This window comes from Cervus canadensis, chromosome 4 (genome assembly GCF_019320065.1).
Source record: "Cervus canadensis isolate Bull #8, Minnesota chromosome 4, ASM1932006v1, whole genome shotgun sequence".
In the NCBI taxonomy this organism is placed as follows: Eukaryota; Metazoa; Chordata; class Mammalia; order Artiodactyla; family Cervidae; genus Cervus; species Cervus canadensis.
In genome coordinates, this window is record NC_057389.1 from 14,082,080 (window position 1) to 14,095,076 (window position 12,997).

The 12,997-nt window shown below is 38.3% G+C and overlaps 1 protein-coding gene across 1 annotated transcript in view; it reads right to left on the reverse strand.

Annotated features, from left to right (window-relative positions):
• Window positions 1–12,997, reverse strand: part of ERAP2 (endoplasmic reticulum aminopeptidase 2) — a 43,710-nt gene that overhangs the window by 10,554 nt on the left and 20,159 nt on the right. The window contains exons 7-13 of the mRNA XM_043464588.1: window positions 11,779–11,892; window positions 10,562–10,693; window positions 10,209–10,340; window positions 7,721–7,789; window positions 6,524–6,699; window positions 3,942–4,021; window positions 2,780–2,963 (exon numbers count right to left, since the gene is read on the reverse strand). Of these exons, the coding sequence (XP_043320523.1) occupies window positions 2,780–2,963; window positions 3,942–4,021; window positions 6,524–6,699; window positions 7,721–7,789; window positions 10,209–10,340; window positions 10,562–10,693; window positions 11,779–11,892 (887 nt within the window). The remainder of the gene's footprint in view (window positions 1–2,779; window positions 2,964–3,941; window positions 4,022–6,523; window positions 6,700–7,720; window positions 7,790–10,208; window positions 10,341–10,561; window positions 10,694–11,778; window positions 11,893–12,997) is intronic.

Sequence of the window (12,997 nt, forward strand, 5' to 3'; positions counted from 1 at the left end):
CAACATGAAACTGGTAGAGAAATTAAGGAGGAATTGACTGCTTACGTTTAGATTTTCCTGGAAAGACAAGCTGTTTTCTTTCTTCTATTTATCATCAACAGAATAATATGTAAAATAAATCAGGTCACAAGGTCACCAACAGAAACAATATTAAGGACCAGGTGGAGTATTATGCGTTGGAAACATTTCCTATTCTGGGAATTACTGCAGAGTACCCACTTTATTCATCGTGACACATTATTTCTTTACCGGTACTATGAAGTATACTCTACTTAGAGGAGAAGCAACTGGACAAAACTAGGTACTATATTCTAGGGTCAAAAAGCTACCTACTTAAAACACTTTCATCTTAATACTCATCAAAGAGGGAATCATTTTCATATAGTTATTATTTAATAAAAATCCAGCCCTTCACCACCTGCCTTCTGCTTCAATTAATGCACAAAATGTTATCTGAATGTCTGTTTACCTTAAAGACTAAATCTATGTATAAGCATACATTTTAGCCCAACAAAAAAATCTATATCTATTTATTTGTATAAGGTTTCAGCTAAATGGTACCTTTGTGAAATAAACTGTATTCCTGAGGAAACAATCTGGGACTTCTCTCTAGGGTATTGGAATAAAAAAATAAATAGTTTACCAGTAAGGAAATTATGGTTGTCATCTTAATTCCACTCAACTCAGAGGAGATCCAAGTATTAAATATTTAATAACAAGTATGAAAACTCAGTTAAAATGAATATGCATTCCTGGGTCAATTTTGTCTCTAAACTCAGTGTGATCACAGACTATATACTTAAACTCTTAAGTAGATATTTCACAAAGCAGGGAAGAAAAAAATACATATCACCAAAGCAGAGGAATAAGAAAAAAAATTTAGACCTATTATGAGACTTTAGAATTGTTTTCTTATACAATTACGTTTATTATAAAAGTAATATAAACAAATTACAAGACAGTTGGAAATTAAAGAAGGAGAAAAACACAAAATTTCATTACCCCTACATATTCATTAATAGCACTTTGTAATATTTCTTTCTGCTTTTGTTTTTTTTCACCATTAGCTCTTTTTTTTTTTCCATGTAGTTGCTAACCTAAGCTTACATTCTGCTTTTTCTTTTCAGTTTCACATGATTTGAAATGCATTTTTCTATGTTGTCACCTCATCTTCCTATTCAATGCATGATCTTTTAAACAGTTTATATTAGGTCAGATTACTCATGCTCACAGCTGCCATTTATTGGGCATTTATTACTGTATTCAGTGCTGGATCTACATTACCTTGTGCAACCCTCAAAACAACCTCCTATGAGAGACACTATTATTATTGGAGTTTTAAAGACTAAAAAAGTTTTGAAGACTAGAAAATTTAGGTTTAAAAAGGTTACATAGCTTGTCCAAGGTCAAACAATAAGAGGTAGCGCATATTGGTAGGTGACCTGTTTTAAGCCAAAATTTGTACTCAGGACTTCACTAACCTATCTAGTTGGTACCAGAAATGATGATTGCTTTTCCTCTGATACATCAATAACTACAGGGTTCCTGCTGCTAAATTGAGAGTACCCATAAATTTATAGGCTAGAAACAGCATAAAAAGACTTTCAGCTGCTGGAAAGATTGGCTTTTGTATTCTGAGTTGTCAATATTCTTCATTCTGCCTAGTTTTAAATTTTTAATCTATTTTCTTTGCAATCATCTCAGAGTTTCTCCTTTGAGCAAACAAACCTCCCTCAACTAGCCATAGTCCGCTTCTCAGTTGGTCTCGCATGCATCAGGTCAGAAGTAGGATAGCTCATGATACTCCTGAGACCTTTGGGGCTGGGGGTTAAGCTCCCAATCCTCTTCCTTTTCTAACTAGGGAATTCTGTTGTACAGAGAAGCTCTGCTTGAGAGATGTTTTGCTGGTTACTTTTGCTTAATTTGACCTAAAAAAGCATGTGAAAGAAAAGAATGTCACACTGAATCAAATGAGTGCATTAAAGTAATTCTCAGAATAGGAAAAGCTTACAGAGCATATATGTCACCGGATCCCCAACTTTTTTCCACCAATGACCTGGTGACTTGACTTATTCTACCTATTATTCCGTTGATGACAAGTAGGAAAAAGGAAAGAAAATATTGTATTGTAAAGTCTAAAGAGGAATAAACAGAAGTAGCCAATTCTTCCTTAATTTTTCTACCCATTTCACATTGATTTCCTTGATGTGAGCAAAGTAAGGAATGGCTTGTGCACCAGATTTTAAGATTACAAAGATTATAACCATATTTATACCTTTTGTCTAACAGATTATGTCAGTATTTGGTGAAACAGCAAGCTTCTAGCATAAACAATTTAAAACCTGAGGTCAAAAGCGTAAATGCCTGGAGGCGACCATAAGGGAGTGAAGGACACCCTCACGCGTATCATTTAGGACTTGGGTACCGAGGTGAATGCAGACCTGGCTTAAGGAAGATCTGCCCACTGCATCCTCCGCTATGGCTGCCCTGTGGGAACGAAGACCCACAGTTGCCAAATCTTCTCATTATTGAAGGGATTCCAGAAGTCAGGGTTTTTACATACGTTTCTCCACATTTTGAAATGTTGAATTAAACTTTTAAACATTAGGTGAGTGAAAATATTTCATCAGTGGGTAGGCTTTGACCCCATGGCCAGTATTTGACCTCCATTCAAATCCATATCATATGAATGATCAACACTGAACATTTGATTTGAAATCTAACATATCTGGTTAGGGAGCAGTGATTTCCTGTGAAATCAGTTGAAGTTTTGCATTACCTTACTAGCTGAAATGCGTCGTGAATCAGGCCTATTCTGTCCTTCGGTCTGAGAAGTGTGTGGTTCTGATTCAACAACGTAATGAGCTCGTCCCATCCTTGTCCTTCATAATGAACGATGTAGTAGCCATTGGAGTCCACATTGAATTTCACCCAGTTGGTCTTCTCAGATAAATCCAGAGTATCTAGGAGAAAATTGGTATAGGTATTTCCTCATCAAAGAACACATCATGAATATCGCCAGAAGTATTCTTCATATCATTAGTAATAAATCAATGGGAAGACAAAGTTCTGGAAGACTCATGGTGATACTTATTTTCAGAGTCTGCTGGATGGCTTATTTTGGGAATGGTGATCTTATTAAATTAATAAGTAAAGTAATTCCTAGGAAAAGGACTGATGAATCTGTTCTCAAAAGCAGCGTATGCAGGTCTAAAAGGCATGCAGGAGCCCAGTGAGCCAGATGATGAGCACAACTGGAGTTTGGTTTGATTTACTGGTAGTCTTGTCTCAAGGTTTAGGTGCTGCATGTTAAAATATGTGTATGTAAGTAGGTGATCCACTTGTCCAGTTCTTATCCAGGGCAAAATAAGGACTGCAGGTTGAACGTGAGATTATGAGGGAAACGTTCTGAAATTTCAGTGATGTGTTTAAAGGAGAAAATAAAATTACATTATTTTTAATATTTTAGACATTGTAGTAGGTGGCAAAATAACTTTACTATATACTCTCAAAAACTCTGAGGCTTAGTCCTCATTCAAAATAAATGAGAAGATTGAAGCTCAGGAGTTAAAAAATTTTCTTAAGGCCAAACATCCAATAGGTGACAGAATCAGGATTTGAATCCAGGGCCAATCAGTTCTAAAGTGAACACCTTTTCCCACTGAATTAGTAGACATTAAAAGACATAAGATCAGACGCCATCAATTCTTGAAACCCATCTCTAAGTGCTAAAAACACAAGAGAACTTTCTCATGAATTAAAAACCCAGAGTTTCTAGCTAAAGGGTTCTTTTAGTAACACATAGGTATAGATAAATGAGAATTTCCTCAAACATATACCTTTCATGGTCAGATTGATCTACAGTAACTGTCCTCCCTATAGCTCAGAACACATTTAATTTCAGAATTAAAAGATTTTTTTGGCTAATTAGTTCATATTACCTGTCTTCAATTTCAGAATGTGTCTGTGAATCTCATTAGAGGAACTCGTGGAGTAGGTCACTGGGATATGCCAAAGGTACCTATGTTAGAAAGTAAAGACTGTTACAGACTAAATCAATGGCCATTTCAATGTCCACATTGTCAGATTCAGAGAGGCTATAAAAGACACCTAATCACCCATCCTTTCAACATCAGTGGCCTTATAAATTTTACAGGCTAAGACTAACGGTTCCTTGGGTGTGCAAAAATTCTTTAATGATTATGAAGGAGCAGAAATATATACCTAGTTGAGCCTTGTCACAATTACCTGTGACATTTACTGTCTAGATTTTATACCACCATAATTCCTGCTAATTGTTTTCTTCTAAGTAAAAGAAAAAAAAGATCAATCTTCCTTTCACATTTCTAAAAATTCTCACAGTCTGATAGTAATTCAAATAACTAAATCTAAGCTGTAGAAAGAAACCCAAGAAGGTAAAGATCTTATTCTAGCATGATTCTTCCACTTATCCTTCTGTTCAGTGAAGCTATCCACATTCAACCCCCGCCTGCTAAGTGGTCAGCTAGCAGCAATGAGTCAGGAGCTGCTCATCGGCCAAGTGCAGAGAGCAGAGAAGCAGAACAGATTGAAGGAAAAGGCCTCAGTTACTTTTCAACGGCCTTTCCATGGTAAATAACTGAAATTAGCCATTTTTTCCTGACTAATTTCTAGCTGCCTCTAGAGGTCATTTCCTCTAATGTAGTAAGCCATATTAGCTATAGTAACCCTATAAAATCAAATGCTTGAAAATACCAGTAGGTATAAAACAGAAAGAATAGTACTGAGGATATGCCCATTAATCCTCAGAAAAACCTAAAATAGTAAAAGAGAGACAACAGACACAGACTCGATTTAATAAAAGGTCAGAAGAAATAATCTACCTGCCAATCCAGAGAACCGATAATCAACAAAGCAGTTGAAATATTTACACAAAAAGGTAAAAAGAGACACACAGATATCACTAAGATGTAATGGATCAAGATTCATGAATAGATTTTGGCTCTAGAAGGACAGAGATTTTTCCAGATAAACCCACCTGGGAGTAAAGAGAGAAAGAGTAGCAATTCATAAGTTTGGATAAGCATGGATCAGAGGGCAATAATTTTATAAGAGAAATCCAAATCCTGCTTCAGATAGAGGAAAAATACAGATCACTGCATAGATACTTGTTTATTCTGAGCCATTCACACTATTGAACTCTCTCGTGACATTTTGATAAGTTGCAGAATTGTGAGTCCTGCTTTCCCAATAATAAATCAAACATTGAATTTTCCAGCCTGTGTTGCCAAGCTTCAAATTGTTTAAGTTCTCTGAGGTTTGGACTTCAAAAGGGCATACAGAGAAATGGAAGGATGTGTACATAGATAAATGGCATAAGGGCTGCTGTTGGATGGAAATAGACATCTGATGAGATCAAACTGGAAAATGGCATATTCTACGTGTTAAAGGCCTTGAGTTTGCTTCTGACTCTCAGAAAAATTCTATGACTGTTTTTAGACAGCTAGATTTTAGAAAAAAAATAATAATCATAAGAGCCAGCACTGATTCACTTGGATTATTTCTTTTCAAATTAATCTCATTCTTCTTATTGAATGAGATCAGAGGAATGTGGACAGTGTTGAATTTCTTGATTTTAGTAAAACCTTTAACAAATTTTCTTAGAACAGGCTTGTGAGCAAGGTAACAGAGTGGGTAATTGGATTTGCTTTTATTGTTACCAAGAACATCATGTTTTAAGACATTACATTTATAGTCTCTTACCAAAAAAGAAAAGGGAGCTGAAGGTCTTATCTAATTTAACACATGTGTGTGTGCTCAGTCATGTCTGACTTTTTGCGACCCCATGGACTGTAGCTTGTCGGGCTCTTCTGTGCCATCCCATGGACTGTAACTCACCAGGCTCTTCTGTCCATGAAATTTTCCAGGTAAGAATATCAGAGCAAATTGCCATTTCCTACTCCAGGGGATCTTCCCAACCCAGGGATCGAACCTTCATCTCTTGCATTGGCAGGCAGATTATTTACCACTGTGCCACCTGGGAAGTCCATGACTTAACACATAGGAAATGCCTTTTCTGATAAGATGTATAGCTATCATACATCTTATTTTCCTAGGTATGGGTCAGTCTCAACTTTTTAGGGCCCAGTATTCTTGCCTGGAAAATTCCATGGACAGAGAAGCCTGGAGGGCTACAATCCAAGGGGTTTTGAAGAGTTGGACACAACTGGGCAATTAAGCACACACAGCGCAAAGAAGGCTAGTAGACAGTCAGGGAATATTATATTAGAGATGTAACTAATGGCCTTCTGCATCAGAACTGAAGTCCTAAGGGTGGCTGCAGGATTAGCAAGCATATGCTGTTCACCAAAGCAGTCTGGCTCACCTGAAGCTCTTTAAGGCTGTTAGCAAGGCTAGGTCAGTCTATTAAGTCCCATGTAGAAATAGCATCCCAAAAAATTGCCAGAGAAGCTGAAAGAAAGCTGATGCAATTGTGAGTAAACTGAGATGAGGTAAACTAGACCGACAAACAAAAAGCAAGCACCTTTCCTGCAGGGTCCCCCATTCAGGGTCCTCCTTGGAAACCCCGGACAAGAAGCGCTCTTGCTCCAGTCTGAGGGAACGCCCTTCTCGTTTAACCACCACGAGGGGGATGCCTTTCTGCAGAGTCCATGTAGCCATCATCTCCTTGAGCTCTACATTTTCCCGCAGAAACGCGAGCTGAAACGACAAGTGACTTTGGTAACCCGAGGCACAGGAGAGAAGCCAGAGAGAGATCAGGTACTTAGACCTCTTCGGATGTTAGGGACACGGCTTGGGCAGGAAGAGCGGACTCCGACTGCAGGCTCCCAGCGGCGCCATGTAGAACCTGGGCTGGACCTGCCCCTTCCCTTCCCATCCAGCACTGCTCCTGGAAAGTTACCTGAAGCGGGGACGTGTCTGGGAGCTTGAGGGTTAATACAGGGCAAGAAAGGCCAAGAGGAAGGGTTTGAGACTGGGGCCCCTCTCTGCTCCCTTTCAAAACAGAAGAATAAAAGAACCCACCAAAACAAAACAAAAACTACCCTCCATTTCATTAACGATGGAATCCAGAGGTTTAGGAAGAAATGTCTCTTTTAAAAATTCCAATAGAACGATATTATATCAATAGAGGTATATGGAGTGGAGGACAAAACCTCTAGCTTTTTATTAACAGCTTCTAGGATGGGTTTCTGATCACTGCATGATGCCAAATCTGCCTTTAGAAACCATAACTTGGGATTACCATGACGCTTTTTAAAGTTTGCCTTTTCTTTCTTTTTTTTTTTCCATGATGACTGATTTTTTTTTCTCTCTCCTAAAATGTTCCAATAACTTCCCAGAAGTAAACAAAAAGATGGGGCCTCAAGAAAGCCATTCATACTATTTCCAAACCTAACATATTTGGTTTGGCATTTTGCAGAGCCCTGAGGATACCAGTGCAGCAATAACCACTCAGAGAAATTTTGAGCTGAGATATTTTTAGCCGTTGGTGGGATTGTGGGAAAGCTGAATTATAACAACAAAAATATAGTAGTAAGAGCATCACCCTCCCCTTAATGGCCTGAGCATTCCTTCTTCAGTCAGCTTTGTTTCAAGGAAAATTGTGGAGTTTTTCCTTCTCTCCAGTTATTTAAAGGGGCAGCTGGACAACTTTACAGACTCACTCCAGGTCTGGAGATGAGCCAAATCTCTTCCACCCTCCAAGTCTCTCTCTACTTACTGTGTTGCTTGTCTTCTTGGAATCAGAATAACAAAATCCACTCGATGTAGAATCACTTTCTAAACAATTCTAGAAAGCAAAAATAAAAGAGCACTGCCATTTGGCCTCTGAGAATTCGCTTAAAAAGAACATTTGACATGAATGCAAACATTTATTAGCATAAATGTATGAAAATGTAATTCATCTAGATGTGATGAGCATAGCAATTCATAAAAAATACATACAAGTTACCCTTTTAAATATTTAATTGATATTATGTGACACCGTGCTGATTTAGGTATTTTGGAAAATTTATCATTTTTGTGCCACAGTTTCATTTAACATCAGAAAGGGGTCAGCTAAGAATTTAGGACCTTTAGGGGAAGGTTAGATGGGAGACCTCTCCAGTAACTAGGAAGAAGTTGTGATGTCATTGAGAGAATGAACACTGGACTGAGTCAGGAGACAGATTTTAAGTAACGACTCCATCACTCACTTGTATAAGATCTTGAACAAATCTCTTCATTAGCATTAGTTTTCCCATTTTTGGGAAAACCCATTTTAAAAAATGGGTTAAGATTGCCTACCTTTCCTTCTTGAGATGGTAATAAGCAGGATGTGACAAAATTAGTAAAGAAGTGTTCACACAGTTGGCCTAAAAGAGTTCTGTAATTCTTGGCCAAATCTCTCCTTTAAATCCCCTTCCCACTCACTAACCACACAAAAGACGGATTCTTCCTCTTTGAAAAAAAAGGGCTCAGGCAAGGTCTACACACACACACACACACACACACATCCTTGTAAAGGAGGAGGGAAGCAGATGGGTGGGAGAGAAAAGCAATGAAAAGAAAAGCTTGTTGAGAACCTGGGAGAGAGTCGGGATGAGATCATCTGGATCACCTGTAGGAGGTGATGGAGAAAGAGCATTTTCTTGAGACTTCTTTGAAAATTTACTTTTGTTTTTTGGCTGCCCTGGGTCTGCATTGCTGTGTGGGCTTTTCCCTGGCTGCGGTGAACAGGGGCTACTCTGGAGTTGCAGTGAGCGGGCTGCTTGCTGCGGAGGCTTCTCTTGCTTCAGGGCACAGGCTCTAGGGACGTGGGCTTCGGTAGTTGCAGCTCCCGGGCTAGAGCACACACTCAGTAGTTGTGGTACGTGAGCTCAGTTGCTCCGCAGCTCATGGGATCTTCCTGGATCAGGGATCAAAGCTGTGTCTCCTGCATTGGCAGGTGTAGTCTTTTCCACTGAACCACCAGGGAAGCTGCGAGAAAGAGCCTTTTTATAAGTATTACAAAGGATGGTGTGGTTGATCCCTTTTAGGGTTTTCAAGAATGTCAGTAAAAGTTTTGAGCTACTGTGAAATTTTAATTACTTGCATTTGCTTCTTTGACCCCCAAATCACACATAAGTTAAACCTTAAGGATCCAGACTTAATGAGGGCACAGAGAAATCAAAGAAGATAATGTGTATGATTTTTTTTAAACTATGACGTGCTGTACAAATATTGAACAATATTATTATTACCCCTGGGACAAAAGTGCTTACAAAGAAGAGAGGACCTCTTCTGTGTACAATGGCTTAGGGTATTTCTACTTGCAGGCGCTCTGCCAGTTTATTATTTCTATTAAAAAGTACTGGCATTTGAAAATCTAAAAATATTTGAGTAATTATTAGAATCATCTGGGTTGACTGCATGGTTTCTCTTTCTCTTACCTACTATCCTACATGAATCCCAATGACAAAGAGACCATATTCTTTAATCAATCATTAGCCGTCTCTTAACCATGATTATAGGGTCAACAGAATACTAGGGGTCTGACATGATTCTTTCTCTTAAGCAGATTTTGTTTATTATTATCACTGTTATCATTAAATCAATGGAAACCAATAAAAGAGGACGTCACTGGCTGGAAGAGATTCATAAGTGCACTTCTAGGTATTCAGCAGAAAGGCAGTGAGTGCTGGAGCTGGCTATGAGAGGGAGGGGACCCTCAGCTGGATCTCAAAAGATGGACCGCACTTGAGTTGTTGCAAAGGAGCAAGTACACTTCGGGCAGCAAGAGCACCAGAAACAGAGGCGTGATGACAGGGATGAGCAGGATTTCTTGCATGAGGGAGCAGGTGGGTCTCACTCAACCGAATACTGGCTGGGACATCAAGTTGAACAAGTAGAGTTTAAGCTTACATTTGGGAAGAGAAGATGACGAGTCACATGAAGGAATTACAAAGTCATGAAAGGTTTGGAAACAGAAGACAAAATTAGGGTTAACCAGAAGAGGGAAACCAAAGAGAAGCAGGTCAAATACCGAACCCCCAGGGCTAAGCTAGTGTAGCATCTTGGTTTAGCAAGATGCCAAGGAAATCGACAGGTGTGGCCTGCTTAACCCGGGCAGTGTGGCAAGTGGAATAAACATCCGTTGCCTGACAATATAACTGTTTATAAGCCTTCATAATTAGCTTGTCACTGTTTAGGCTTACCAGCAGTCTCCTGTAACCCAACCAATGACTTACGTTTGACAGACTGTGCCACAAATCATCATTCTTAGCATTTCTATAGCTGAACTTCTTTAAGTAATGAATAATTCCTTTCCTGAATGTCTCCTCGCTCAGAAAATCCTTGAGCATATTCAAAATACAAGCTCCCTAGATAAAAACACAAAGAAAAAGAAGGTAAAGGGTAGCATATGTTCTTAAAGGAAGCTTACATGCCATGGAACATGTGTAATGTCTGATAAATGAGCAGCACGTGAGACAAAAAGCGACACAGAAGTAATCCGGCACCAACAACTGTTGATGTACTAGCATCATTATACTTCTCCCAGGGCAGGGCATTTATTTACTACCTGGCCCACATCATCTCCTACCTTGTTGTAGGAAACGGCATCAAACATTTCCTGTATTTGAGTAGGAGTTTTTGCTTGATTGGAGATAGGATGGGATGAATTTAGTGAATCTCTTTTAATGACTTCAAAACATGTGTTCGAAAAATTTTCATCCTAAACAGGAGAAAGCATTTGTTTCTTCAATTTCCATTTGACACTCAAAGCAGTAGTAAAGATGCTAGGTTTAGTAAGATATTCTCAGGAGTAAGTATGCAAACAATATTTCTTACAAAATGTTTCTTTCCCCTGATATAGTCCCCTTTCACCAATTCTCTATTTTGTTAAAGGTCTAAATGTGATATTTCCTCAGACACTGCCTGAATGTTTCCCATGAACAAAGTCCTTGGATACAGAAATGAAACAAAGGTTCCCATTTAGTGAGCATGTGCTTATGTGTCAGGCTCTTATATTCCTCATCTGCAGTCCTTTCAACACTCTGCAAGGAAGAGGCATTGTACACATTTTATAAGTGAGAATGCATGAAACTTTTGGATTAAACCACAGACTCAGCACATAGCAAAAAGAAATAAAAGGATGCTGACTTTGAATCCATGTCTATCTGTAACTGTACTGGACCAAATATTTACCCCAAAGAGCTAATTATCCATTACTAGTTAGCACTACCTTGTTATGTGTAGTTCAGACCCCCTTCGTGCTTGCTAAGTGGCTTCAGTTGGACACTTTTCGACCCTATGAACCGTAGCCCACCAGGCTCCCCTGTCCATGGGATTCTCCAGGCAAGAATACTGGAGTGGGTTGCTATACCCTTCTCCAGGGGATTTCCCCAACCCAGAGATTTTTCTCAACACTGGTCTCCTGCATTGCAGGCAGATTCTTTACCATTTGGACCATCAGGGAAGCACCATCTTAGAATTCATTATGTTAACAGACATATTGCTTACAGACTCTTGGATAAATATAGAATAATGCCTGAAATATTTTTTTTTTTTTTGCAATTTGGAGAATTTTGAAGCCAAACAACCTCCAGATCTGTGAGAAAATAAACTGGCTTAAGCCACCCAGTCTGTGGAATTTTGTCATGGCAGCCCTAGCAAACCAATACAATCTGTTTATACAAAAGAAAATACCACAGATTCAAAAACACAATGCCGTGTTCTCTATGGCACTTTCTAAAAATTATAATAGTAAATTAATGATTTCTTAGGACATATAGTATGATATACAAAGTTGCGACTTACAAACTGTAGCTCTGGATATGTGATGTTGAGAGAGATAAGTTCCATGTATGTTGCAAAACCTTCATTGAGCCAAATATCATTCCACCATTCCATTGTAACCAGGTTACCAAACCACTGGGAGATAAAAACTCAGTGTCAAACAAATATAAAAGATTATTAACTGTAGCAAAAAAATACAATGGGCGGTAACTTCTTTTTTACTAGTTGAGGCCTTTTCTCTGTCTTTACTACCCCTTTCTCTCTGCACAGCATCTTTCTCCTGGTTTCCCTGCCTTCTCCCCTCACCACCACATTTTTGCTTATTTCACTTACTTCTTTTGTGTCCATATTGCCTCCAATGCCCTACCTTCCATTATATCCTCCCTATATTTCCTAGATATTAGGCTCAATATTAAGGAAGAGAATTATTAAGGAAGAGACATTTTGCATGGTAAGTATAATCTCATCTTGTCATTGACTTACAGTGAGGGTCTAAGGAGAAATATAAGCCAAAATATTCTTGATGAAGTCATCTTTTTATATTAAGTAGCAGTTACTTAAAAGGATAAGAATTCATTTAGGACTTTCAGATCATTACATAATATTACTAATGAGCAAATGTAGTTGTTGACCTCTGTCCCAAGTTACTTCTGGAGATCAGTTTAGCCACTAGTGTGAATAAAAGTCTGAGATTTTACATACATATAAATTAAAAGGATGCAAAAAGATAAGCTAAATAGAAATTTATCCTTGACCTATATTTGATCTGTAACACATTTTAAATATTATTTTTTTTATATATTATTATATTTTACCTATTTGGCCTTTGTTGTTTTAGTGTGTCTCTAGTTTATCTATTTTAAGAGTGCTATCTCCAGATGGACTGGAAGCTTAAATAACAAGATTTTAAGATTCAGAAGAGCCTTGTTATAGTTATAGGACAGAAATCACTAGATCCATAGCTTCCAGAAACTGCTCAACCCCTATACCTTGTCTTACAACTTTCAGATCATATTGCAAATGCGCACCAATCTTCCGAAGGACATCTGTGAGGAGGAACGGTGGGTGTTTCCTCAGTTTGAGAAGTGATGAACACAAGAAGTTCAAGCTGGTTATGGTCATTTCACCAGTCAGGAAGAGTATTTTATTCATTCATTCATTCATTCAGTGAATATCTATTGAGAATCTACTATGTTCCTGGCACAATGCCATGGTAAAATCTCTTATTTTTAAATTTTTA